This window comes from Muntiacus reevesi, chromosome 20 (assembly GCF_963930625.1).
Source record: "Muntiacus reevesi chromosome 20, mMunRee1.1, whole genome shotgun sequence".
Lineage (NCBI taxonomy): Eukaryota > Metazoa > Chordata > Mammalia > Artiodactyla > Cervidae > Muntiacus > Muntiacus reevesi.
Genome location: NC_089268.1, coordinates 5,180,323 through 5,205,502, shown reverse-complemented (window position 1 = coordinate 5,205,502; position 25,180 = coordinate 5,180,323). Strand labels below are relative to the sequence as shown.

General features: G+C 41.9%; 1 protein-coding gene across 2 annotated transcripts in view; it reads left to right on the top strand.

Moving 5' to 3' along the window:
- Positions 1 to 3,446: 3,446 nt before the first annotated feature.
- The window catches only part of PRIM2 (DNA primase subunit 2), a 304,475-nt gene continuing 282,741 nt past the window's right edge, over positions 3,447 to 25,180 (top strand). Inside the window, exons 1-5 of one of the 2 annotated variants that reach the window (XM_065912385.1) lie at positions 3,447 to 3,569; positions 4,697 to 4,859; positions 6,648 to 6,751; positions 9,271 to 9,350; positions 10,866 to 10,986. In XM_065912385.1, the coding sequence (XP_065768457.1) occupies positions 4,706 to 4,859; positions 6,648 to 6,751; positions 9,271 to 9,350; positions 10,866 to 10,986 (459 nt within the window). In that variant the 5' untranslated portion in view covers positions 3,447 to 3,569; positions 4,697 to 4,705. Of the gene's footprint in view, positions 3,570 to 3,940; positions 4,046 to 4,696; positions 4,860 to 6,647; positions 6,752 to 9,270; positions 9,351 to 10,865; positions 10,987 to 25,180 lie in introns of those variants that run through there. The other variant, XM_065912384.1, reaches the window with a different exon arrangement.

The window sequence follows — 25,180 nt, the reverse complement described above, 5'->3', positions numbered from 1 at the left end:
GGACATGAGTTTGGGCAAACTCCAGGAGTTGGTGATGGATAGGGAGGCCTGGCATGCTGCAGTCCATGGGGTCGCAAAGTCAGACATGAGTGTGTCTGAACAAAAAAAATCATAGAAAAGGGCTTCCCAGGTGGTTAAGAGTGGTAAAGAACCCATCTGCCAATGCAGGAGACGTAAGAGACATGGGCTCAATCCCTGGATGGGGAAGATCCCCTAGAGGAGGGCAGGGCAACCCTCTCCAGTAGTCTTGCCTGGACAATTCCATGGACAGAGGAACCTGGTGGGCTCCAGTCCATAGGGTGGAAAATAGTTGGAATTGACTGAAGTGACTTAGCACAGACATACATCATGGGGATGTGAGCACTGCTTCCCTGGTGGCTCAGATGGTAAAGAAACTGCCTGTATTTAAGTTAAAAGAGGGCCAGTTTAAGACCAGACTGAAGATAAAGCCAAGAAAAGTTAAATAAAAACATGAATAGCAGAGAGGGATGGTCTTGCACCTAAAATTCTGATTGCAACACATAATATATGCCTGGATTGTAAGATAAGAATGGGAGATGAAGAAGGCAGCCCACTCATAGTAGTGAGAAACACTGCAGAAAATTGTAACGGTATGTTCTAACAACCTTGGAATCACATGGCATACATCAGTTCAGTTCAGTTGCTCAGTTTTGTCCGACTCTTTGTGACCCCATGGAGTGTAGCATGCCAGGCTTCCCTGTCCAACACCAATTCCCGGAGCTTACTCAAACTCATGTCCATCAAGTCAGTGATGATATCCAATCATCTCATACTCTGTCGTCTCCTTCTCCTGCCTTCCTTCAATCTTTCCCAGCATCAGGATCTGTTCCAATGAATCAGTACTTCACATCAGGTGGCCAAAGTATTGGAGTTTCAGCTTCAGCATCAGTCCTTCCAATGAATATTAAGGACTGATTTCCTTTAGGATTGACTGGTTTGATCTTCTTGCAGTCCAAGGGACTCTCAAGAGTCTTCTCCAACACCAGCATCAATTCTTCAGCACTCAGCTTTCTTTACAGTCCAACACTCACATTCATACATACATGGTTTTATGTATTCTGCTCTGTTAACTTCATAGCATCTTAAACATTTTCCCAGGTCAATATTGTTCAAAAGCATATATATTTACAATATCCAGGACATGGAATCAACCTAAAAGTCCATCATCGCAGGAATGGATGAAGAAGATGTGGTACATATGTATGACTGAATATTACTCAGACATAAAAAGACTTCCCTGGTGACTCGGATGGTAAAGAATTTGCTTGCAGTGCAGAAGACCCGTGTTTGATCCCTGAGTTGAAAAGATCCCCTGTAGGAGGAAAGGGCAATCCACTCCAGTGTACTTGCCTGGAAAATTCCATGGACAGAGGAGCCTGGCAGGTTATAGTTCATGGGGTTGCAAAAAGTCAGACACAACTGAGCAACTAACACTAATACTTTCAGCCATAAAAAGGATTGAAACTGTGCCAGTTGCAAAGACTTGGATGGACCTAGAGGGCATCATACAGAGTAAATAAGGTCAGAAGAATGAATATTACATATTAATACATACATGTGGAATCTAGAAAAATGTTACAGATGAACCTATCTGCAAAGCAGAAATTGAAACAGATGTAGAAAACAAATGTACAGACACCAAGAGGGGAAGGGAGAGTGGGATGAATTTGGAGATTGGGATTGACATAAACATGCTACTGGGTATAAAATAGATAACTAATGAGAACGTCCTACTGTACAGCACAGGGAACTCTATTCAATGCTCTATGGTGACAAAAAGGTGATATATGTACATGTATTCACTCTGCTCTACAACAGACAGTAACACAACACTGTAGCAAGTAAACTCCAATAATTTTTTTTTTTAAAGCCTCTGTAATGTCTCACAGGGCTTCCTTGGTGGCTTGGTGGTAAAGAAATATGCCAGCCAATGCAGGTAACACATGTTCGATCCCTGGGTTGGGAAGATCCCTTTGAGAAGGAAATGGCAGGCCACTCCGGTATCCTTGCCTGGGAAATCCCATGGACAGAGGAGCATGGTGGGCTCATGGGTTCATGGGGGTGGTGAAAGAGTTAGATACAACTTAATGACTAAACAGTAACAACTGACATATTAGTGGAATTGGTGTAGTTTGGTGGTTAGCACTGTGGTGCTTGGCTAGTCTCTGAGACTGTGAACCTGGCTCTGCCAATTACTACGTGACCTTTGAAGCGACTCAACTTCTCTGTTGTACAATCCGTATGTGTAAAGTGGGTTAATAACTGGAACTGTAGCAATGAAATTAAAGGATGCTTGCTTCCTGGAAGGAAAGCTATGACAAACTTAGAGGGTTAAAAAGCAGAGACAACACTTTTTCAACAAACGTCTATATAGTCAAAGCTATCGTTTTGTAGTCATGTGCGAATGTGCGAGTTGGACTATAAAGATGGTGAGGACGTTTTTGACTTGTGGTGCTGAAGACGGCTTGAGAGTCCCTTGGACTGCAAGGAGATCAACCCTGAATATTCACTGGAAGGACTGATGCTGAATATGGAATACTCTAATACTTTAACCACCTGATGGGAAGAGCCGACTCACTGGAAAAGACCCTGATGCTGGGAAAGATTCAGAAGTGACTCAGCAACTGAACAGAACAGAACCTTAAATGGTTCACTTCAGTCGCTCAGTCGTGTCCTAATCTGTGACCCCATGGACCACAGCACGCCAGGCCTCCCTGTCCATCACCAGCTCCCGGAGCTTGCTCAAACGCATATCATATCATCCAGTCGGTGATGCCATCTAACCATCTCATCCTCTGTCCCGCCCTTCTCCTCCCGCCTTCAATCTTTCCCAGCATCAGGGAAATGAGCCTTTAAATAGGTTATGGCAATACAATGAACTGACATGTAAGTCCCTCAGAATACGACCTGGTACAACGTCAGGGTCAACCCCTGTTTGGCCCAGGGTGGGCAGGTGCTCTGAAGCTTGACCCTGTTTCAGCTCAGTCTGCATTTCCGAAACCCTGAACGTCTGGAAGTCTCCCTCCTACCTTGACTGGAACTTCCCGGGGCCTCTTTTGTGAGCGAGACCCGCCACCTGGCGGCCTCAGTTCCGAAACGCTGCGGCGCACAGAAGGGGACGTCGCCTCCCGCGCCCCACTCCCGTCTCCTCCCGCGCCCCACTCCCGTCACCGCCTCGCGCCCCACTCCCGTTGTCGCCTCCCGCGCCCCACTCCCGTCACCACCCCGCGCCCTGCGGTCTCCTTCCGCAGACGTCGATAGTTCCCGGGTGCGCGTGCTCAAGGCGTGCGTCCCGGCTCGACGCGGGTGCCCTGCGGGGGCTCGGCGCGCACCGAGTGTGTGTAAGGGGCGCGCTGGACGCACACCCGTGCCCGCGGGGCGCGCCGGCCAGGAGAAAAGCGGGCTGCCCCGCGGTACGCAGGCCTCTGTGAGCGGTGAGCCGGACCGCCCGCTCGCCGGGCTCTCTGAGATCATCACCCAAGGTCCCAGCCTGGAGCCGGTGCTGACCCGGTGCCGACCGCTCAGACTGACGCACACATAGTGCAGCAGTGAATGTGAAAGTCGTTCGGTTGTGTGCGACTCTGCGACTGTGTAGTCCGTGGGATTCTCCAGGCCAGAACACTGGAGTGAGAAGCTTATCCCTTCTCCAGGGGATCTTCCCGACCCAGGGATCGAACCCATGTCTCCCGCATTGCAGGCGGATTCTTTACCAGCTGAGCCACAAGGGAAGCCCAAACTCATCTGGCAGCGGTGGGATTCGAACCAAGATCCCTAGAGACTGGAGCTTTAATCCAGCGCCTTATCACGGCCATGCTAAATAGTGTAGTACCTGGGACAGAAAACCAGAGGCCCCGCCGGACCCCAGAGCGCCCCACTGAGCATGCGCGAGCCTGGGCTGGGCGGGCTTGGGGGAGAGGGCGGGAGCCTCAGTCCAGCCATTTCCGCTTCCGGTCCCGTATGAACTCTCCCGCCATCTGAGAAAAGCGGTTGTCGCACCGTGTGTCTGTGTTTGGTGTAGTTGCAGGTGAGAGAAGCCGTCGGGGTTTGCAAAGAACAGTAACCCTGGCGTTGAGGCGTGTGAGCCTAGAGAACGGGGAGAGCGGCGGGCGCGGAGGGCGCGAGTCCGTTCTGGTAGCTTGTCTAGGCGGAGGCAGGTGCCCGGGCTGACAGACCGCGCTGCCTGAGGGTCCGCGGAGGCGGCGTGTCACTCGGCGCCGCTGGACGCTCCGGAGACGAGCTCCTACGGGCGGCGCCTGAGAGACAGCTGTCAGTTTTCAGGGGTTGTCAGGGACGAAGCCCACGGAGTCGCGTTCCTAGCCTGAAGCTCCCGCGCTTTCCTCCGAGTTCGGGGTCTCAGCCCTAGGGCAATCTCACCCTGACCCTGGAGAGCTCCGAGCCTTCAGGGCGGAGCGCTCAGACGCCTGGAGAACAGCCCGCGTCCCCTGCTGTGGACGTTGCTGGAAGTCAGGACCGCTGCCCGCGTCTCCCCTGCGCTCACCTCTCCCCACCGCCTATGCACAGCGGTTCCAGCGGTGTTATCGAAGGTCTGGAAGACAGGGACACGACTCTTAACATGTTGTGCGTGCTCTTCAGAATCAGTTTTGTTTTCCTTTGTGTGTGGAGTTATTTTTTGTTTCTAACTCCATTTCCCACCATTTTTTGTGCTTGCTTCTAGGGTAACAAGATGGAGTTTTCTGGAGTAAAACGGAGGAAACCGAGGTTAGCAGATGACCAGAGGAATGCTTGCTACCCACATAGCCTTCAGTTTTACTTGCAGCCACCTTCTGGAAACGTATCTTTGACAGAATTTGAAACGTTGGCTATCGATAGAGTTAAATGTGAGTGATTTGAATTTGAATTTATGTATTCCTGAGAACCTCACTTATACCTTGTAGAGATAAATTAGAGTAATTTATTTGCTTCTTTAAACTAATATTTGCTGAGGTTTTTCGTTGAGATTTAGCTGTTCATTCATTTTTTCCCATGTACTGTGCATATTGAGTGCCACTTTATTCTAGGCTGTAGGGATTTTGAGCTGAGTACTGAAATTGTCATCTTTGTTGAAGCTGTATTCTAATAAATGGAGACAGATGTCCAAAGCAGTAACTATAGTTTAGTATTTTAAGTGCTCTAGTAGAGGTATTATTGAAACATAGAGATGGGAATGATTGATCTAGTCTGATAAAGTAAAACTTAAGAGAAGTTGAATTGTGACCTGGATCTTGAAGGAGGAGTAGCAGTTTCTCAATAGAGAGGAAGGGAGGGGTTTTTGCAAGCTGAGATAATGGTCTGAAGCAAGAGTTGGAAGCACCAGAGAGTGTCACACTGGAGGGAAAGGTGGCAAGTTCAGGGTGAATGGAGAGCTGTGGGTAACCAAGGGTGTTTTGTACCACGCCAATGATATTGGGGTGTGATAATGTGATAATGATATCACACTGTGATATTGGGGTGTAAGAAGGATGTAGCAGTTTTCTTGAGCCTGCTTGTCTTCTCTGTGTTGGTGGAAGAAAGAAATAAGTTCGGTGTCGACTGCAACAATAGCACTGCCTGCAGAGTTTATATTCCAGAGTGTATCCTGATGGGAAGATCAGAAGTAGAGGTGAGACACTGTTAGTCATTCTTAGAGGAGCTGGTGAGATTTGCTAGTACAGAGTACCTGTATTATCTGTTTGCTGAATGAAAGCGTAAAGGACAGGGAGAACAGGTTCTGGGAAGCTTAGCACAGGTTCTGGGATGGCCATAGAGGTTAAGACCATGGTTGAAAAGGGTCCCTTCGGTTTGGCCCTGGAGGTGAGATGGTAAGGCAGGTACAGGAAGGTAGAGATTGAAGGGATACCAAGGAGGTGTAAGTGACAGGGTTTGATGACTACTTGGGTGTGAGGAACAGGGGATCGGGTGGGGGAGGGCTGAAGTTCTAGGGTGGCTGATCTGGTGGGCAGAAATGCTGCTGTTAGAGGTGGGTGGCAGGAAGAGGAGCAGAGAATGAGTTTGGTTTGGGAGACCATAATATGGAGGTCCCTGCTAGACATGGCTTTATGTTCAGGATTCATTTCAGAAGTTTTTCATTCTCAAATTAACCTCTCCTTTCCTACCAATGGAAGAAGAATTCATCTGAGAAAGGGTTGACAGGGGCTTCAGGAGCCTTTGGACAGAGCGAAGCATCTAGTCAGAGTGGCTTGTTTGCTTTACTGCTGTGTCTTCTCCTTCTCTGCTTCATCAGGAAGGGGCGGGCTGTCTTCTGAAGAGTCTGTGCTGAGTTGGTGAAGCAGCCGCCTTACAACCCGCTCCACACGAGGGATGAATGTGCACGCTGACACACTTGTGCATCCCTCAGCAGTGATGCTCAGTACATCAGTGTTTGTCCCCGTCCCTCTCTCCCTTCCGGTTGAGAATCCCTGGTATGAGGTTATGCTGTGGGATGTGGTTATTTTCTGCATGTGGTTGGAGGTTATCCTCTTATAAACATATATAACCTATATAATGTGCTTGCAGAAAATGAAGCATAAGTATTGTCATAAAAAGTAATTATGGAATTGCTATCCATAGATTTGTCTTGGATTTAGTTTTTTAAGATTACCTTGCATTTATACATTTTCCCCCCCTTCTGTTTTTCAAATTTTTTCTAGTGCTAAAATCAGTTGAGAATCTTGGTGTGAGCTACGTGAAGGGAACTGAACAGTATCAGAGTAAGCTGGAGGCTGAGCTTCGGAAGCTCAAATTTTCCTACAGAGTAAGTAAAAGAGGGACAGAGATGGTCCTCCAGTTTGTGTATGTACTGGTAGTAACTGTGGGAAAGGTCTTGTATTATGCATGGGGTTTTAAAAAAGACTCTTCCTGAAGGAACCTACCGACCACGAGGCATGATTGACATGCAGTCAAACTCCAGTGTGGCAGGGTGTCTCCACCTTGGGAATGTGGACATTCGGGACCTGATGATTCCATGGTGCGTTTAGGGGAGTCACTGGCATCTCTGGCTTCTGGGCTCTGTTTCCAGATATTGCCAGATGTGTCCTGTGCAGTCAAGGAGACAAATGCTGTTATTTGATGTGTGCTCCAGCAACTGTCTTTTGCTGTCTTGGTGGCTCAGTGGTAAAGAATCTGCCTGCCAATGGAGGAGTTGTGGGTTCTGTCCCTGGGTGGGGATGATCCCCTGGAGATGGAAGTGGAAACCCACTCCAGTATTCTTGCCTGGGAAATCCCATGGACAGAGGAGCTTGGTGGGGTACAGTCCATGGGATTGCGAAAGAGTGGGACATGACTTAACGACTAAATAACAACGAGGAACTCCAAAAGCACAGAGAAGTAGCTCAGGTTGGAGAGGGCTTCCCGGATGAAATAGTGCTGGGACTGAATCTCAATGGATGTGATCTCATTTTTATTTTGAGAAGATGAATGTCAACAGCAGATGGACAGGGTCATTATCTGTTGGGGAATACCAGTCAGGAGCTTGGAGACAACAAGTAAATTGAATGCAGTGAAGAGGACTGATTGAAGAGAAAGGGAGAAGATGGAATCATAAGATTATAGAAATTGAGTACAAGGAGGAGGGACAGAAGAGTTCTGAATGACACTCGGGTTTCTGGTGAGGACAGCTGGGTGAATGGTGGGATATATAGGAGAGGAGGCAAGTCTTACTAGAAAGAAGACTGAGTTTAGTTCTCGTTGTAACTCTGAGGTGCATGTGGAGCTATCTCGAGGGCTTCAGGGTGTGCAACAGATCTGGACTTGTAGACAGAGGCAGAAGGTGGAACAGTGGTAGTGTTTGGAGGAGAGAGGTGAGAGGTGAGTGTGGAATATTTCCTTTTCTAACATGTTTAGCTGAAAAGATGGGGGAGGTAGGTCTGAGTGTAGGAAAATGCGAGGGGAAAAAATACACACATACACATGACAGCATATATTTGAATGTATTTATAAGTTGAGCAGAAAGATCTGGAAGAGAAGAGAGGGCAATTGTAGATACTTTGGGAGAACTTTTATTAGTCACGGTCCTTAGGAAGCAGGAGCAGGTGGGCTGCGGAGTTTCTGTGTGGGATCAGCTCTGTGTAGGAGGAGAGAGAGAGATGTGTCAGTAGGGATAGTGGGGAAGGCAGTACCACACGCAGTGGCAGGAGTTTGGGCTGAGGAGTTGGCCTGACGCCTTTGCTTTTTGTAAAGTAGGTGAGGTCCTGTGATGAGAAGAGGGGACGATGGTGTATTGGGGAGCCATGGCCATCTAGTGAAGATCAAAACAGCTGTCCTGAGATGGGGGAAGGAATAGTTATGGGGCCAGATCCCAGCTTTGCTGCTTACAGGTTTGTGACCTGGAACAAAGTCAGTTTCCTCATCTTTAAAATAGGGATATAGTGGTGCCCTCCTCATAGGGGCTTTCAAAGGATTATGTGGGTTAATGGATTAAAAATGCTTATAACAGTGCCTGGTACATCGGGAGTGCTCAGGACATGTTTGCTCTGACTGTTGAACTTGAGGAAGGATTCCTTGGTGTTACTTGTTTGACTTAGTATGATTAGAATGCTAGATTTCTAATTAAAAAGTAGATATGCAACAAGCAACAAAGGTTTATGTATAGCATAGAAAACTATAGTTAATATCTTGTAATAACATATGATGGAAAATAATTTCAAAAATAATATATGTGTCTTTGTGTAACTAAATCACCTTGCTGTGCACTTGAAACATTGTAAGTCAACTATACTTCAATAAGATATATATATTAAAAAAAAAGATTCCTGGGTGTTGATAAAGGTCCAGTTGAGGTTTGTTGTTGTTCAGTCGCTCAGTCATGTCCGACTCTTTGCGACCTATTGAGGGTAGAGGCTGTGAATTTTTAATGTTCCAAATTCCTATAATTGTATATTTTTCCCCCAGAAGTTTTCAGCATTTTGGGAACAGGACTGCAGAGTATAGAGCTGTGGATTTGTTTAGAATCTAGGTTTTGCCAAATGGTTGAAATGAAAATAGTTGAGGGTTTATCTGGGAAGTGGTGGAAGAGGTGAGTGGCTGGGTGTAGGCTGAATGAGAAGGAAAGTTAGAGGAGGAAGAAAATAGTGGGATCCAAACCCAGGAGGTGGTGTTGTTCAGTTGTGTTTCACCCAGTTGTCAGCCTAAGTGAAATGATACTCATCCTGGGGAGCATATTATGAAATCTGTGTTATTGAACTTCTGCTTCACCATTGGCTTATGCTGACTCAGTAATTCTTTACACCTTTCACTGTTCTGCATTTATTTTCTTCATTTGCCATTGTTTTTCAGGAAAGCCTGGAAGATGAATACGAACCTCGGAGAAAAGATCACATTTCTCACTTTATTTTGCGCCTTGCTTACTGCCAGTCGTGAGTATACCTTTGTCTTCCACAGTCAATCTGACATCTTGGGCTATAAACTGGTGCAGGAGGGCTGACAGGTATTATACCCATCGTAGGAAATCCCAGGATGACATCAGAAACCAGTGGTTCATGGGCTGAACGCTATTGCAGTGAATTGTTTGAAACAAGTTGTTGACTAAAAAAATTAAAAAAAAAATTTTTTGCAGATTTTGCCTATTAAAACGCTTTTTACTTTATGGGAGGGATTCTTCATTTAGGATTTAAAATTTGAGGTGATTTCATATAGGAAGAAGGATTTTGGAATCAAACACATACTTGAATCTGCACAGGTTTTAGCAGTTGACTTGTATGGGCTGGTGTCCATTAGATTAAGATCTTTTCCTTTGGTAGTTTCTTAGACGTCAGTAGTGCCACCCAGAGGAAGGAGTTGGTTGCTTTTTTTTTTTTTTTTTTTTTACTGTGTTTTTTCTTATATTATTTTGGCTACATTGCATACTTACTATGTTTCTTTTCTGTTTCTTTTTTGGCAATAGGCTTATCAAATGGGAATCTTGAATTATTTACTATCCCAAGATAATGACTGAGAAATTATTGACCAGCTTTGGTCCTAGAGTTTTTCTTTTGTTAAAAAAGCATATGCAGGTTATGCAATTTATGCAATAAGTGAATTGCTGGCAATGTGAAAGTCATTTGAGGAAAGAAATTATATTTTACATGGAGTAGCTTAATTATTTTATAACAACAATAATGCCCATCTGTCTTATAAATTAATGTTATATATCGACTTTTGGGGCTTCTCTGGTGTCTCAGTGGTAAAGAATCATCCTGCCAGTGTAGGAGATGTGGATTTGATCCCTGGATGGGGAAGATCCCCTGGAGAAGGAAATGGCAACCCACTCCAGTATTATTGCCTGGAAAAATCCCATCGAGAGAGGAACCTGGCAGGCTGCAGTCCATGGGTTGCGAAAGAGTGAGACATGACTTAGTGACTAAACAGTAACAAATGTTGACTTTTAAAAAATTGAGGTATCTTAATGCATATTCAATTTTATGAAGTTAGAAACTCTAAAGCTATAAGCAAAGTTTACTTTGCAGAGTTTATCTGATCATAATCTATTCAGAGGTAAAATTACCTTTAAAAACTTTTGATGTTTATTTGGCATTAACAGGAGGGTTACTCCATTTTCTGATGTAAACAAATACTTTGCAGTTAGGTTAAACGAAGTGTAGTATTTTATGTTATTTGATGATAATGCAGCTAGACTCTATTTAATTCTTTTAATTATGTTCAAAACATCTTTCTTCCCCATATTCTACTCAGTCCTGGGAGACTGTGGCATGTCACCTGTATTCACACTCTTACCATAGTAGAGAGCTTGATGCTGTTAATGAACTTCAGTCTGTTGGCCTCTTGCTCACCTTTAAATGTTATTTCATAGAAATTTCTTGGATTTAATAATCAGTGGACTTTTAAAATTGTCTTTGAACTTTTCACTTACAGTTTTCTTGTCTCCGTTTTAGTGAAGATCTTAGGCGCTGGTTTATTCAACAAGAAATGGATCTCCTTCGATTTCGATTCAGTATTTTACCCAAGGACAAAATTCAGAGTTTCTTAAAGGATAGCCATTTACAGTTTGAGGCTGTAAGTATATTTTTATAGTCTTTCCAGTTGTTGTCACCTCCCTTGACCTTCAGTGCTGGTGTTAATATGTGGAGTTTGTTCTCTTTACATTTTCTTCCTAAGGACTCGCCTGAAAAATCAGCTGCTGGCTTCACACACAGTGAACTTTTCTCTTCCATGACTAAAAGAAAAGGGGCTCCTTAGTATCAGAGTGTCACATTTATTTAGTTGCTGTATTAAGTATGTGATTTATGAAAGCACAAAAAGGTTTAATTTATAAAAGTTCATCTTTAATAAGAATCTTCTAGGCCAAAAATTTAAAGCTCGTAATATTCCAAAGAAAACAGAGAAGTGGTAGTGCTTATTTCCAGCGGTGAGTTTTAGGGTGGATAATACTTTATTTTAGAAGTCATTTGTCAGCAAAATCTCTGAATAGTTCTAAGGTATAATTTTGTAGACAGATCTGAACTGAGTTACATGTAGGAATTATATAAGAAAGAAGAAATGTTGGGTATATTTTTAGCAAGGATAATTATTGTGGATAGAAACAGAATTTATGTCTTTTAGGTGGGTCTGTGCTGCAGTGGGAAGAAAGAAAAATTCTGTTTTGGGAAACTTAGAGCAGTTAGATGGAAGTAGGATGGTCAGGACAGTATTTAGGAGTTAGAATGGGTGACTCCAGGCCAAATAAAGTAAAAAAGTAGAAATTGGAGTAATTGAAGGAACTGTCCTGCTGAGACATGGATGTGCCCACTGCAGCAAGAACCAGTGTGGCTTCCTGCTTTGGGGGGAAGGGGATGTGTGAAGAGAAATGCATAAGCCTTTGGTGGACATTTAGTGTGTCATCTGTGAGCAAGGCACTGTCCAACGTTTCACTCACTTCCGAGAAGCCCATGAGGTTTCTTGTGACGTCTGCTCAGACAGAGAAGAGTGTCGGTCCCAGTACTGTCTCACCCAAAGCCCACGCGCTCTCCACTCTGCTTAGAGCTCTGATCTTTAGTGAAGTCCGTTATTGCGAATATCAGTTATAGTTCATTGATCTTCTCATATTAAAAATAGTTTTGTTTTTTTTTTGCTGTTGAAATTATGGTTTTAGTAGGTCATAGAGAAGAAGTATTTTTGAGATTGTGTTTATTCTAGATTGTCTCAATAGGTCAGGTAGAATTTTTTGTTTTTTTACAAAACTTTTTTACTGAGGTATAACACACAGAAAACTGCACAAGTCATAGCTGTCTAGCTCCATGAAGTATCATGAAGGTTAAGGAAGAGAACCTTGCGTTGCCTTGTGTCTCCTTGCATTTACCACCCCATCTCCCTCTGATAATCACTGTCCTGACTCTTAACATCATGAATGATTCTGCCTGTCTTTGAACTTTGTGTAAATAGTATTCCGTGGTGTGTATTTGGGCATTAGAATGGGTGACTCCAGGCCAAATAAAGTAAAAAAGTAGAAATAGGAGCACATGAAGGAATTATCCTACTGAGAAGTGGATGTGCCCACTGCAGCAAGAATCAGTGTGGCTTCCTGCCTTATGTAAATAGTATTAATGGTGTGTCTTTTTTCCCCCAGCTTTATTGAGATATGATGATATATTAATGTTGTGTTAGTTTAAGGTACACAGTGTGATGATCTGATATATGTATATGTTGTGAAATGTTTACTGCTATAAAGATAGTTAACAGATCCTTACATAGCATATTATGTGAGGTCAGTTCAGTTCAGTCGCTTAGTTGTATCTGACTTTGCAACCTCATGAACTGCAGCGCATGAGGCTTCTCTGTCTCTCACCAACTCCTGGAGCTTGCTCAAACTCTTGTCCATCAAGTCGGTGATGTCATCCAACCGTCTTATCCTCTGTCATCCCCTGCTCCTCCCACCTTCAATCTTTCCCAGCATCAGGTCTTTTCCAGTGAGTCAGTTCTTCGCATCAGGTGGCCAAAGTATTGGAGCTTCAGCTTCAGCATCAGTCCTTCCAGTGAATACTCAGGACTGATTTCCTTTAGGATGGACTGGTTGGATCTCCTTTGCAGTCCAAAGGACTCTCAAGAGTCTTCTCCAACACCACAGTTCAAAAGCATCAATTCTTCGGTGCTCAGCAATCTCACATAATTACTCTTTCATTGTGGTGGTGGTGAGAACGTTTAGAATCCACTCATAGCCACTTTCACGTACGCAGTGCACAACTCTTAGCTGCAGTCCCATGCTATCATGAAATTTCTGGAGCCCATTTCTCCTGTAACTGGATGTTTGTGCCCTTCCACCAGTATCTTCTCATCTTCTCTGCTGCCCAGCCCCTGGCAGCCACTGTCCTATTCTGTTGCTGAGTTCAACTTTGTTAGATCCCACATATAAGTGAGATCACAAGTATACTTTTTTATAATTGCTTTACTGAGATAGAGTTTTCATACCTTGAACTTCACTCTTAAAGTGTGCAATTTGTTGGCTTTTTAGTATTATGATAGAGTTGGATCACCATCTAATTTTAGAACATTTTCATTACCCTAAAAAAGAAAGCTGTGCCCACTAGTTGTCATTCTCAGTTTGTCACTCTGTCATCTCTTGGCAACAACTAATCTGCTGTCTTTGTGATTTTGCCTATTCTGGGCATTTTGTATAAGTGGACATTTCATATAACTTGTGGTCTTTTGTTACTGGCTTCTTTCACTTAGCATAATATTTTCAGGTTTCATCTATGTTGTATATGTGAATGGGCATAGCATAATATTTCCAGGTTTCATCTATGTTGTATATGTAGCATATATCAGTACTTCATTCATTTTACAGTCATTTCTCTTTTCAGAAGTTGATGGACATTGGATTATTTCAACATTTTAGCTATGATGAATAATGCTGCAGTGAATATTTGCTTACACATTTTTGTGTGGATATCTTTTTATTTATTCCAGATATACACCTGGGAGTGGGATTGTTAGGTCATAGAGTAATTCTATATTTAAACTTTTGAAGAACTCCCAAACTTTTCTGGAGGGGCTGTATTGTTGTACATCTCACTAGTTTGTTAGGGTTCTAGTTTCTTTACATTCTATAGCAGTTGCTTCTGTCTTTTTTTTGATTATAGTTCTCCTGGTGGGTGTGAAGTGATATGTCATTGTGGTTTTGATTTTCATGTGTGACTGATTTCATAGTGACTGATGAGGTTAGCATCTTTTCATGTACTTGTTGGTTATTTGAATATTTTGTTTGGAGAAATTTCTTTTTGTATCCTTTGTCCATTTTTTATTTAAGTTGTCTTTTTATGGTTTACTGTTATATATGCTTTACATATTCTGAATACACAGCCACTATAAGGTCTAATTCTTTGAATTAGAAATCTTTTTCTTCCACTTCATGAGGATTGTCATTTTAAAAAAAATTATTTATTTATGGTTGTTCTAGGTCTTCATGGCTGTATGCAGGCTTTCTCTAGTTTCAGCGAGCAGGGGCTACTACTCTTCATTATTGCAGTGTGTGGGTTTCTTGTTAGAGTGGCTTCTCTTGCTGCAGAGCAGAAGCTCCAGGCATGTGGATTTCAGTACTTGTGGCACACAGGCTCAGTAGTTGCTTGCAGACGCAGCTTGTGGACTCTAAAGTGCTGGTTTCAGTAGTTGTAGCACATGGGCTTAGTTGCTCCTTGCTGTGTAGAATCTTCTGCGATCAGGGATTGGACCCATGTCCCTGCATTGCCAGGCAAATTCTTTATCACTGTATCACCACAGAAGTCCTTGTCATTTCATTTTGTTGTTAGGATCATTTGCAACATGAAAGTTTTTAATGTAGATGAAGTGTAAGTTGTCTTTTCTTTTGTTATTTGTGTTTTTGTTGTTGGCTCTAAGAAGGATTTGCCTAACAGATGGTCATGAAGATTTATGCCTATGGTTTTCTCTAAGAGTTTTATAGTTTTTGTCCTTTTTAGGTCTATTTAGGTCTGTTTACATTTCAAGTTGATTTTTGTGTATGCTGTAAAGTAGGGAGGGGCCCAGTTTCATTGTTTTGCATGTGGATAAAAAGTTGACCTAGCATCATTTGTTGAAATGGCTATTCTTACCTCTTTGAATCGTCTTTTCACTCTTGTCAAAAGTCATTTGGCCATAAATTAGTTTATTTCTGGACTCAGTTTTACTAGCGCTGTGTGACAGGAGCCTGGCAGTCCATGGAGTTGCAGAGTCGGACGTAACTAAGTGACTTGGCACCCAAGTGTTTCTCCGTATGTCAGTACTATGTGGTCTTAAATATTGATTCCTCTAGTTTTGTAATATGATTTCAAATTCAGTAGTGTGCATTTTCTCATTTTGTTCTTCTTTCAAGGTTATTTTCACTATTCTGGGTTCTTTATATTTTATGAATTTTAGGATCAACTTGTTAGTTTCTACCAACCAGCTGGGGTTCAGGTTGGGATTATGAGGTCTATGAAGATCCATTTGGACAGTATTGCCGTCTTAATCCCTTAGGATAGGAAATGGCAACCCATTCCAATATTCTTGCCTGGAAAATCCCATGGACAGAGGAGCCTGGTGGGGTCCATGGGGATTGCAAAGAGTCGGACATGACTGAACAAATAAGCATGCATGCGTGCTGTCTTAACTATTAAGTCTTCTGATCAATGAACATGGGAATTTTTTTCTGTTTCTTGAGGGCTTTAATTTTTTTTAACAAAATTATGTACTTATTTATACCTCAGTATTCTTTGCTATCATTGTAGATATAGCTGCTTCTTTCATTTTTGAAATGTTCATTGCTAGCATACGGAAATCCAGTTGATTTTTGTATATTGATTTGGTATCCTGTGCCCTTACAAAATTATTTATTCTGACAGTTTTTAGTGGATTCCTTAGAAGGTTGGCTCTTATAAAGAAACAATCCTTAGTTTTCAATCTGGAAGCTTTTTATTTACTTTTGCCTTATATCGTTAGCTAACATCTCCAGTACAGTATTGAATAGAAGTGACAGTAGTGGAAGTACTTGTCTTGTGCCTGATTTTAGGGTGAAAGCGTTTAGTCTGTTACTGAGATAAATGATGTTGGCTCTGGGGTTTTTGTAAATAGCCTTTACAGACTGAGATTTATAATTTTCATTGAACATTTTCATTGTGAAAGGGATTTTGTGCTTTTTCTACACCTGTTGAAATGATCATAGGGCTTTGTCCTTTATTTTATTAATATTGTGATAACCACAATGGTGTCATCACTCACCTTGAGCCAAACATCCTGGAGTTCGAAGTCAAGTGAGCCTTCGGAAGCATCTCTATGAACAAAGCTAGTGGAGGTGATGGAATTCCAGTTGAGCTATTTCAAAGCCTAAAAGATGATGCTGTTAAAGTGCTGTACTCAATATATCAGCAAATTTGGAAAACTCAGCAGTGGCCACAGGACTGGAAAAGGTCCGTTTTCATTCCAGTCCTGAAGAAAGGCAATGCCAAAGAATGTTCAACCTACCCCACAATTATACTCATCTCACACACTAGTAAAGTAATGCTCAAAACTCTCCAGGCCAGGCTTCAACAGTTTGTGAACTGAGAACTTCAGATTTTCAAGCTGGTTTTAGAAAAGGCAGAGGAACCAGAGATCAAATTGCCGACATCTGTTGGATCATCGAAAAAGCAAGAGAATTCCAGAAAAACATCTACTTCTGCTTCATTGACTATGCTAAAGCCTTTGACTGTGTGGATCACAACAAACTGTGGAAAATTCTTAAAGAGATGGGAATACCAGACCACCTGACCTGCCTCCTGAGAAATCTGTGTGCAGATCAAGAAGCAACAGTTAGAACTGGACATGGAACAATGGACTGGTTCCAAATTGAGAAAGGAGTACATCAAGCTGTACACCTTGCTTATTTAACTTTTATGCAGAATACAGCATGCGAAATGCCGGGCTGGATGAAGCACAAGCCTGAGTCAAGATTGCCGGGAGAAATATCAATAACCTCAGATATGCAAATAACACCACCCTTATGGCAGAAAGCAAAGAAGAACTAAAGAGCCTCTTGATGAAAGTGAAAGAGGAGAGTGTAAAAGTTAGGATAATATTGGTCTCATACAGTGAATTGAGAAGTGTTTCTTCTTCTTTTTTTGGATAAGTTGTGAAAGATTGGTCTTAAATTTTAAACATTTGGTAGAATTTACCAGTGATCTTTCTAGATCTAGGCTTCTCTTTGTGGGGTGTTTTAAAATTACTGATTTGTTTTCTTTACTTGCAGATTTATTCAGATTTTCTACTTCTTGAGTCAGTTGTGGTAATTCCTGTTTTCTGGAGATTTGTCCATTGCATCTATGATGCAGCTGGTGCTTATAGTTGTTCATGTGCTAAGTCCCTTCATTCGTGTCTGACTCTTTGCGACACTGTTGACCTTAGCCCACCAGAGCCCAGACTTCTTTTTCCATGGGATTCTCTGGGCAAGAATGCTGGAGTGGGTTGCCATGCCCTCCTCCATGGGATCTTCCCGATCCGTGGATCGAACCCATGTCTCTTACATCTCCTGCATTGGCAGGCAGGTTCCCTACCACTAGTGCCAACTGGGAAGCCCATCTTATTGTTGTTCAGTTGCTCAGTCGTGTCTGACTGTTTGCAACCCCATGGTCTGTAGCCTGCCAGGCTCCTCTATCATAGTATTCTCTAGGCAAGAATACTGGAGAGGGTTGCCATTTCCTTCTCCAGAGGATCTTTCCAACCCAGGGATCGAACCTGCAGTGGCATGTGGGTTCTTTAACTGCTGAGCCACCAGGGAAACCCAATAGAAAGCTACCGCTGTTCAAAAGCTGTAGCCAGAAGGCTGGCTCTGATCCTACAAGCATCTTTCTGAGCTTGGGAACTTGTTGGGAGCCCATATTTCTAACCAAAGCCACTAATCAAAACTTATAACACAGGACTTCCCTGGTAGTCCAGTGGTTAAGAATCTGCCTGCTGATGCAGGGGACATGGGTTCGACCCCTGGTGCAGGAACTAGGATCCTACATGCTGCAGGGTAACTGCTGATGCCCATGCGCCACAACCACTGAGCCTGCACACCCTAGCCTGTGCTCCACAACAAGAGAAGCCCCTGTAGTAAGCCTGTGCGCCGCAACTAGAAAAAGCCCTCACACAGCAGTGAAGACCCAGTGCAGCGAAAAAACAAAACAAACTTAGAATGCAGCTGTCAGACACAGGCAGTTCTGTCAAAAGTAAGATATTCTTATTAAATTCTCATCAAACCTCTTGCAAACAATTTTATGAAATCTGGCACTTACCCTTAACATGATTTCCTGTAGGGAAAAAACCCCACAAGATACTTGATTAAATCTATTTTCCTCTACCAGTGTAGGGGTAGGTGGAAAGTAGGACCTTTTTCAATACCAAAGAGCTCTCCAGTTATTGTTCCTTCATAATCCTTTTCATTTCTAAAGATTGGTAATGATACCTTCTCTTTCATTCCTGATTTTAGTAATTTAAATCTTTTTTTTTGATCATTTAAGTACAGTTGTCAATTTTACTGATCTTTTCAGATAACTTTTGGTTTTGTTGATTTTTCTCTTGTTTTTCTCTTCCTTATACTCTGTATTATTATCAGTTAACAATTTTTATTACTGTTTTCCTTCTGTTTGTTTAGGGTTTGGTTTGTTCTCCCCATCTAGTTTCTTAAGGTAGAAGTTTAAGTTACTGATTAAAGATGTGTGTTCTTTTTTTTCTTTTGAGTTGTAGTATAGTTGATGTATAGTGTTAGGTTAGTTTCAGGAGTCCTACATAATGATGTGATTTGCATGTATTATGAAATGATCACCACGATGTCAAGTAACCATTTGTTACGAGAAGTTATTACAACATTGTTGACTATATTCCTTAATCATATCCCTGTGACTTATTGTTTTAAACTGGAGATTTGTACTTCTTAATCTCCTTTACCTATTTCACCTACCTTCTGCTCCCTGCCTTTTGGCAAACATGTTTGTTCTCTGTATCTATAGGTCTGTTTTAATTTTGTTTTCTTTGTTTGTTTTGTTTTTTAGATTTCACATGTAAATAAGGTCACACCGTATTTGTTTTTCTGATTGACTTACCTCACTTGGCATAATACCCTGTAGGTCCGTCATATTGTCGCAAATGACAAGATTTCATTATTTTAATGGCTGAGTAATAATTCTATTGTGTGTGTGTACATACACACACACACACACACACACACATAAACAAACATACCATATCTTCTTTATTCATTCCTTTATCAGTGGATACTTACGTTTTTTTCATATCTTGATTAAGGTAAATAATGCTGCAGTAAACATTGGAACGAATGTATCATTTTGAATTAGTGTTTTTGTTTTCTTCAGGCTAATACCCACAAGTGAAATTGCTGAATGATGGACATTCTAGTGTTAGTTTATTGAAGAATTTCCATACTGTTTTCCATAGTGGCTGCACCAATTTACAATCAGTCCCATCAAGAGTGTACCAGGGCTCCCTTTTCTGCACCTCCTCACCAGCACTTGTTATTTGTTGTCTTTTTAATGGTAGTCATCCTGACAAGTGTGAGGTGACATCTCCTTTTGGTTTTGATATGCGTTTCCCTGATGAGTGGTGATGCTGAACATCTTTTCATGTGCCTATTGGCCATTTATGTCTTTAATTCCATCTTGAGTTTATTTTTGTGTCTGGTGCAAGAGAGTAGTTCAATTTGATTCTTTTTGTACCTATCCAGTTTTCTCAACACCACTTATTGAGTGGGATGCCTTTTCCCTATTTTATATTCTTGACACCTTTTTTTAGATTAATTAACCACATAAGTATGGGTTTATTTCTGGGCTTGCTATTCTGTCCCATTGATATAATGTATTTCCTTTTGCACCAGTATCATACTGTTTTGATTACTGTAGCTTTGTAGTATAGTTTGAAATCAGGGAGTATGATTCCTCCAGTTTTGTTTTTCTTTCTTAAGATTGTTTTGGCTATTTGGGATCTTGTGTATTTCCACATGGATTTTAGAATTATTTGTTTTAGTGCTGTGAAAAATGCCATTTGTATTTTGATAGAAATTGCACTGACCTTGTAAATTGCCTTAGGTAGTAAGGTCATTAAAAAAAATATTTATTTGACTGCACTGGGTCTTTGTTGCTGTGTACAGGCTTTCTCTAGTTGCATCAAGCAAGGGCTACTTTTTGTTGTGGTGTGCAGTCTTTTTGTAATGGCTTCTCTTGTTGTGGAACAGGGGTTTTAGGGCACATGAGGTTCAGTAGTTGTAGCACATGGGCTAAGTAGTTGCAACTCCTGGGCTCTAGAATGCTGGCTTAGTAGTTGTAGTACACGAACTCAGCTACCCTATGCCATGTGGAACCTTTCTGGATGAAGGAATCTGTGTCCCCTGAACCAGAAGGTGAAATCTTAATCACGGGGCCATCGAGGAAGCCCAGTGTGATCATTTTAACAATATTATTTCTTCCAGTCCATCAGCATGCTTTATCTTTCCATTTGCTTATGTCATCTTTAGTTTCTTTGATCAGTGTCTTAAAGTTTTCTGAGTAAAAGTCTTTTACTTCCTTGGTTAGATTTTCTCTCTTAGATATTTTGTTCTTGTGAGTGCAGTTGTAAATGAGATTGTTTTCTTAATTCCTCTTTCTCATAGTTCATAGTTAGTGTATGGAAATGCAACAGATTTCTGTATGTTAATCTTGTATCCTGCAGTTTTACAAGATTTGTTATTAGTTTTAATAGTTTTATAGTGGCCTCTTCAGGATTTTCTGTGTATAGTATCATGTCATCTGTCAACAGTAACAGTTTTAGTTCTTTCTTTCTGATTTGAATTCCTTTTATTTCTTTTCTTTGTCTGATTATTGTAACTAAGACTTCAATACTACATTGAATGAGAGTTGAGTGTGGCTCGCTTGTCTTGTTCCTGATCTTAAAGGAAATGCTTTCAGTTTTTCACTGTTGAGTTTGATGTTGGCTGTAGATTTGTCATATCTGGCCTTTATGTTGAGGGATATTCCTTCTATTCCCTCTTTGTTGAGTGTTTTTCCCATAAGTGGTTTTTGAATTTTGTCAAAAGCTTTTTCAGCATCTAAGATGATCATATGATTTTTATTCTCTGTTAGTTTCACATCACACCTAATAGATTTGCAGATATTGAAGCATCCTTACATGTCTGGGGTAAATCCTATACGTTCATAGTATATTTTCCTTTTAATGTATTGTTGAATTTGTTTTGCTTGTGTTTTGTTGAGGATGTTTGTACCTGTGTTTATCAGTGATTTTTTGTGTGTGTGTGTGATGTGTTTGTCTGGTTTTGCTGTTATAGTAATGTGGACTTCATTGAATGAGTTTGGAAGTGTTTCTTCCTCTTCAGTTTTTGGAGTAGTTTGAGAAGGATAGATTTTAGATCTCCTTTAAATCTTTGGTGTGCTCCACTAGTGTTGCCATCAGGTCCTGGTCATTTGTTTGCTGGGAGATTTTTGATTACTGTTTCAGTTTCAATGCTGATAATTGGTCTATTCACATTTTTCTATTTCTTCCTGATTCAGTCTTGGGAGAGTGTACATATTTAGAAATATGTCCATTCTTTCTGCATTGTCCATTTTATTGGTGTATAATTGTAGTAATCACCTATGATCCTTTGTGTTTCTGTGACACTGTAATTTTTCCTTTTTCACTTAATATTTTGTTTGAGTTCTCTCTTTCTGTCTTGATGAGTCTAGCTAAAGGTTTGTCCATTTTATTTATCTTTTCAAAGAACCAGTTCTTAGTTTCATTGATCTTCTCTGATTTTAAGTTAGTCTCTATTTCATTTATTTTTGCTTTGATTTTTATTATGTCTTTCTTTCTACTAATTGAGTTTTTTTTTTTTTTTTCTTTTCCTGCTTCCATTAGGTGTGAGGTTAAGTTTGAGATTTTTCTTCTTGGTTCTTAGTTTTTGTTTATGTATTTGGCTGTGTCTGCCGTTGGTTGCGGCATGTGGGCTCTTTCTGTGGTGTGCAGGCCCGTCTCGCTGTGGCCCGTGGTCTCAGAGTGCACGGGTTTCCTGGTGTGGTGTGTGCCTAGAGTGTGTGCTCCGTAGTGGCAATGCGTGGGCTTCACTGTCCCACAGCAGCTGGGGTCTTAGTTCCCCTGTCAGGGACAAACCCATGTCCCCTGCATTGGAAGGCTGATTCTTAACCACTGGACCACCGAGGATGTCCCTTTTCTTGTTTCTTGAGGTTGGCTTATGTTACTGTAAACTTCCCTCTGAGTGCTGCTTTTGCTGCATCCCATAGACTTTTGATTGATTATTGTCTTTCTGTTTCATTTGTTTCCATGTAACTTGACTTCCTCTTGATTTCTTGAGTGACCCATTGGTTGCTTAGTAGCATATATTTTTATTAATTTTAAAGTATTTATTATGTATGTGTCTATTTGTTTATGGCTGCACTGGGTCTCATAGCTGTTGGCGAGATTTCTCTAGTTGGGGTGGGTGGGGGCTGCTCTTTAGTTGCCAGCCTGGGCTCTTGGGCACGTGGGCTTCAGTGTGGGCTCAATACTTGCAGCTTGCAGGCTGTTGAGTGCAGGCTCAGTGGTTGTGGTGCTTGGGTTTAGTGGGCCCATGGCATGTGGGATCATTCCAGACAGGGATCAAATCCATGTCCCCTACATTGCCAGGTGGATTCTTAACCACTGGAACACCAGGGATGTCCAGTAGCATGTTGTTTAGACTCCATGTATTTTTCTTTTGGTAGTTTTTTTTTTTCTTGTAGTTGATTTCTAGTCTCATAGTGGTGTGGTTTGCTGGATATGAGTTCAGTCTTCTTAATGTTTTTGGAACTCTTTTGTGACTTAGAATGTGATCTGTCCTAGAGAATGTTTTGTGTGCACTTGGAGAAGGAAATGGTAACCCACTCCAGTGTTCTTGCCTGGAGAATCCCCGGCGGGAGCCTGGTGGGCTGCCATCTATGGGGTCTCATAGAGTCGGAGACGACTGAAGCGACTTAGCAGCAGCAGCAGAAAAGAATGTATTCTGTTGCTTTTGGATGGATTGCTCTCTATATTTGTTAAGTTCATCTGTTTATATGTGTTATTGAAGGCCAGTGTTTTCTTAATGAGTTTCTATCTGGATGATTTGTGGAAGTCGAAGTGTTAGTTGCTCAGTCATGTCCATCCTTTAATGTTAAGTGAGTGTTAAAGTCCCCTATTATTATTATTTTGTTATTGTTTCTTTGTTTTCGTTTATGATTGATATATGAAAAAGTAAATTGGAAGTAAGTATTTTGTCATTTTTAACCAGAAACCTCAGCAATCTCAATTATTACAGTTTTAAATTTAGGGAACAAAGTTAAACTTATGGAATGTATTTTATTAATAGTGCCTAACAGTCCAGCATGTATCAGTGTTGGGCAAAAGCCTCCCTCCATGGGTCTCTTCTGCTCCTACACACCTTGCTGGGTATGTCGGGATTGCAGGGTCCTGATCCTGGGCCATTTCTCACAGCTTTGTTTTTAGCAGGCAGCCTCCAGGGATGAGATAATGTCTTTCTGTTAACATACAGTTGGGGCTTCTCAGCTGCAGTGCAAGCTTACTGTACTGAAGCATCTGTCTGGGCTGTGTCATGATGCTGTTGTGGAATTTGCGGGGAGGAGAACCACAGAAACATGCTGATTCTTTTGCTGCTTCCTGTGATGTGAGTAATAAAAGTTCCGTGTCTCTAATGCAGGAGCCTGTACCTTCTGCTGGGGCTTCCCTGATGGCTCAGTTGGTAAAGAGTCCCCCTGCAATGCAGGAGACCCTGGTTCGATTCCTGGATTAGGAAGATGCCCTGGAGAAGGGATTGGCTTCCCACTTCAGTATTCTTGGGCTTCCCTGGTGGATCAGCTGGTAAAGAATCGGAAACCTGGGTTCATTCTCTGGGTTGGGAGGATTCTCTGAAGAAGGGAAAGGCTACCCATTCCAGTATTCTGGCTTGGAGAATTCCATGGACTGTATATCATGGGGTCGCAAAGGGTCTTCTGTCAGCCTGCATTAAGCAGTAATGGGTGAACTTGCTGGTTTATAAGTAGCATAAAGTCAATCTAGACTTGATAGTTAGCTATGTGATTTTTGAATGTGTACTTCAGTCTCATCTTCACAATGGGAATAATCACAGTTCCCACTTCACTGATTTATGAGGTTTAAATGAGATAGAGTGTATGGCGTGTTTAGTACTGTGGCTGACATGTATGTTTGCTAGTGATATTAAGGAGGATTCACAGGCAGCAAATGCATATATGTTGGAGAATTTTGAGGTTATTAGATTGGTATGTTTTGCTACAGTTAAATCTATTTTGGGTCTTTATTTTAGGAAACAGTAATTTATAGGAAATATATGCATACTTTTAACAAGTGTGTTGCCAGTCATGATTGGTTTTTAATACTACTCTGGTTGCTTCTAGTCTGTTTGCTATAACTATTTTTTTCCTGTTTCATTCTCCGTGCCATTTGAAGGACATCTTAATAAACATATACATTAAAGTAAGATGTAGAAATACGGATAAAAATGGAAGATTGGCTGAAGGGAGCATTATTATTCACATTTGTACATCATGGTGGACAAGGGTCCTATACAGTTTCTAAAAAGAACAGTAGCTTTGGGTTCTTGGGTGACTGTTTGGCTTTTCTAGTTCAGTGATTCTAGGTGGGTAGATAGGCTAGAGCTAGTCCTCTGGAGGGCAGGGGGATAGAGCACAGTTTATCAGAACTGTGGATGGAGGTGTGTAGAGTGTTACATGTTTTCTTTTTGAAATAAACACTGTAGGTGAAACTTGATCAAGTATTTGTGGCTGGTAGGGATGCATGGCATGTGGAGTGAGAAGGTGTTTTGGGGGCCTGGAGAAAAGTTGCTCGCGGGACAGATTGTCATCACTCTCCTTGTGGAGATCTGTCCCCCCTTCCCCTGGGTCCCTCCCCGGCACCTCCTCCTAGCAGGTAAGGCACTTGAACTCCGGGGCTGTTGATGAGTTTGCCCCTCGATCCCTGTAGTCCCTCTAATTTCCAACGTTTTCCCCACTTTGATTAGCATTTTGGCTTGCTCTTTGTTAAAACAGGGGTCAGTGCTGGTTTTAGGCTCAGGATCCATGTTTTTAGACTCAAGATAAAGCAATGAGTAGGGAAAAGTTGTTAGAATTCATCACATAAACTGGTCTTGGTGTATAACAGACTCTTGCCTAAGTTGAGGCAGAAGGAAACAGCAGCAGAAGATGGAGAGCCACAGGCTCTCTTGGTTTTCGTGTCACAGAAGCTGGAAAGCTGC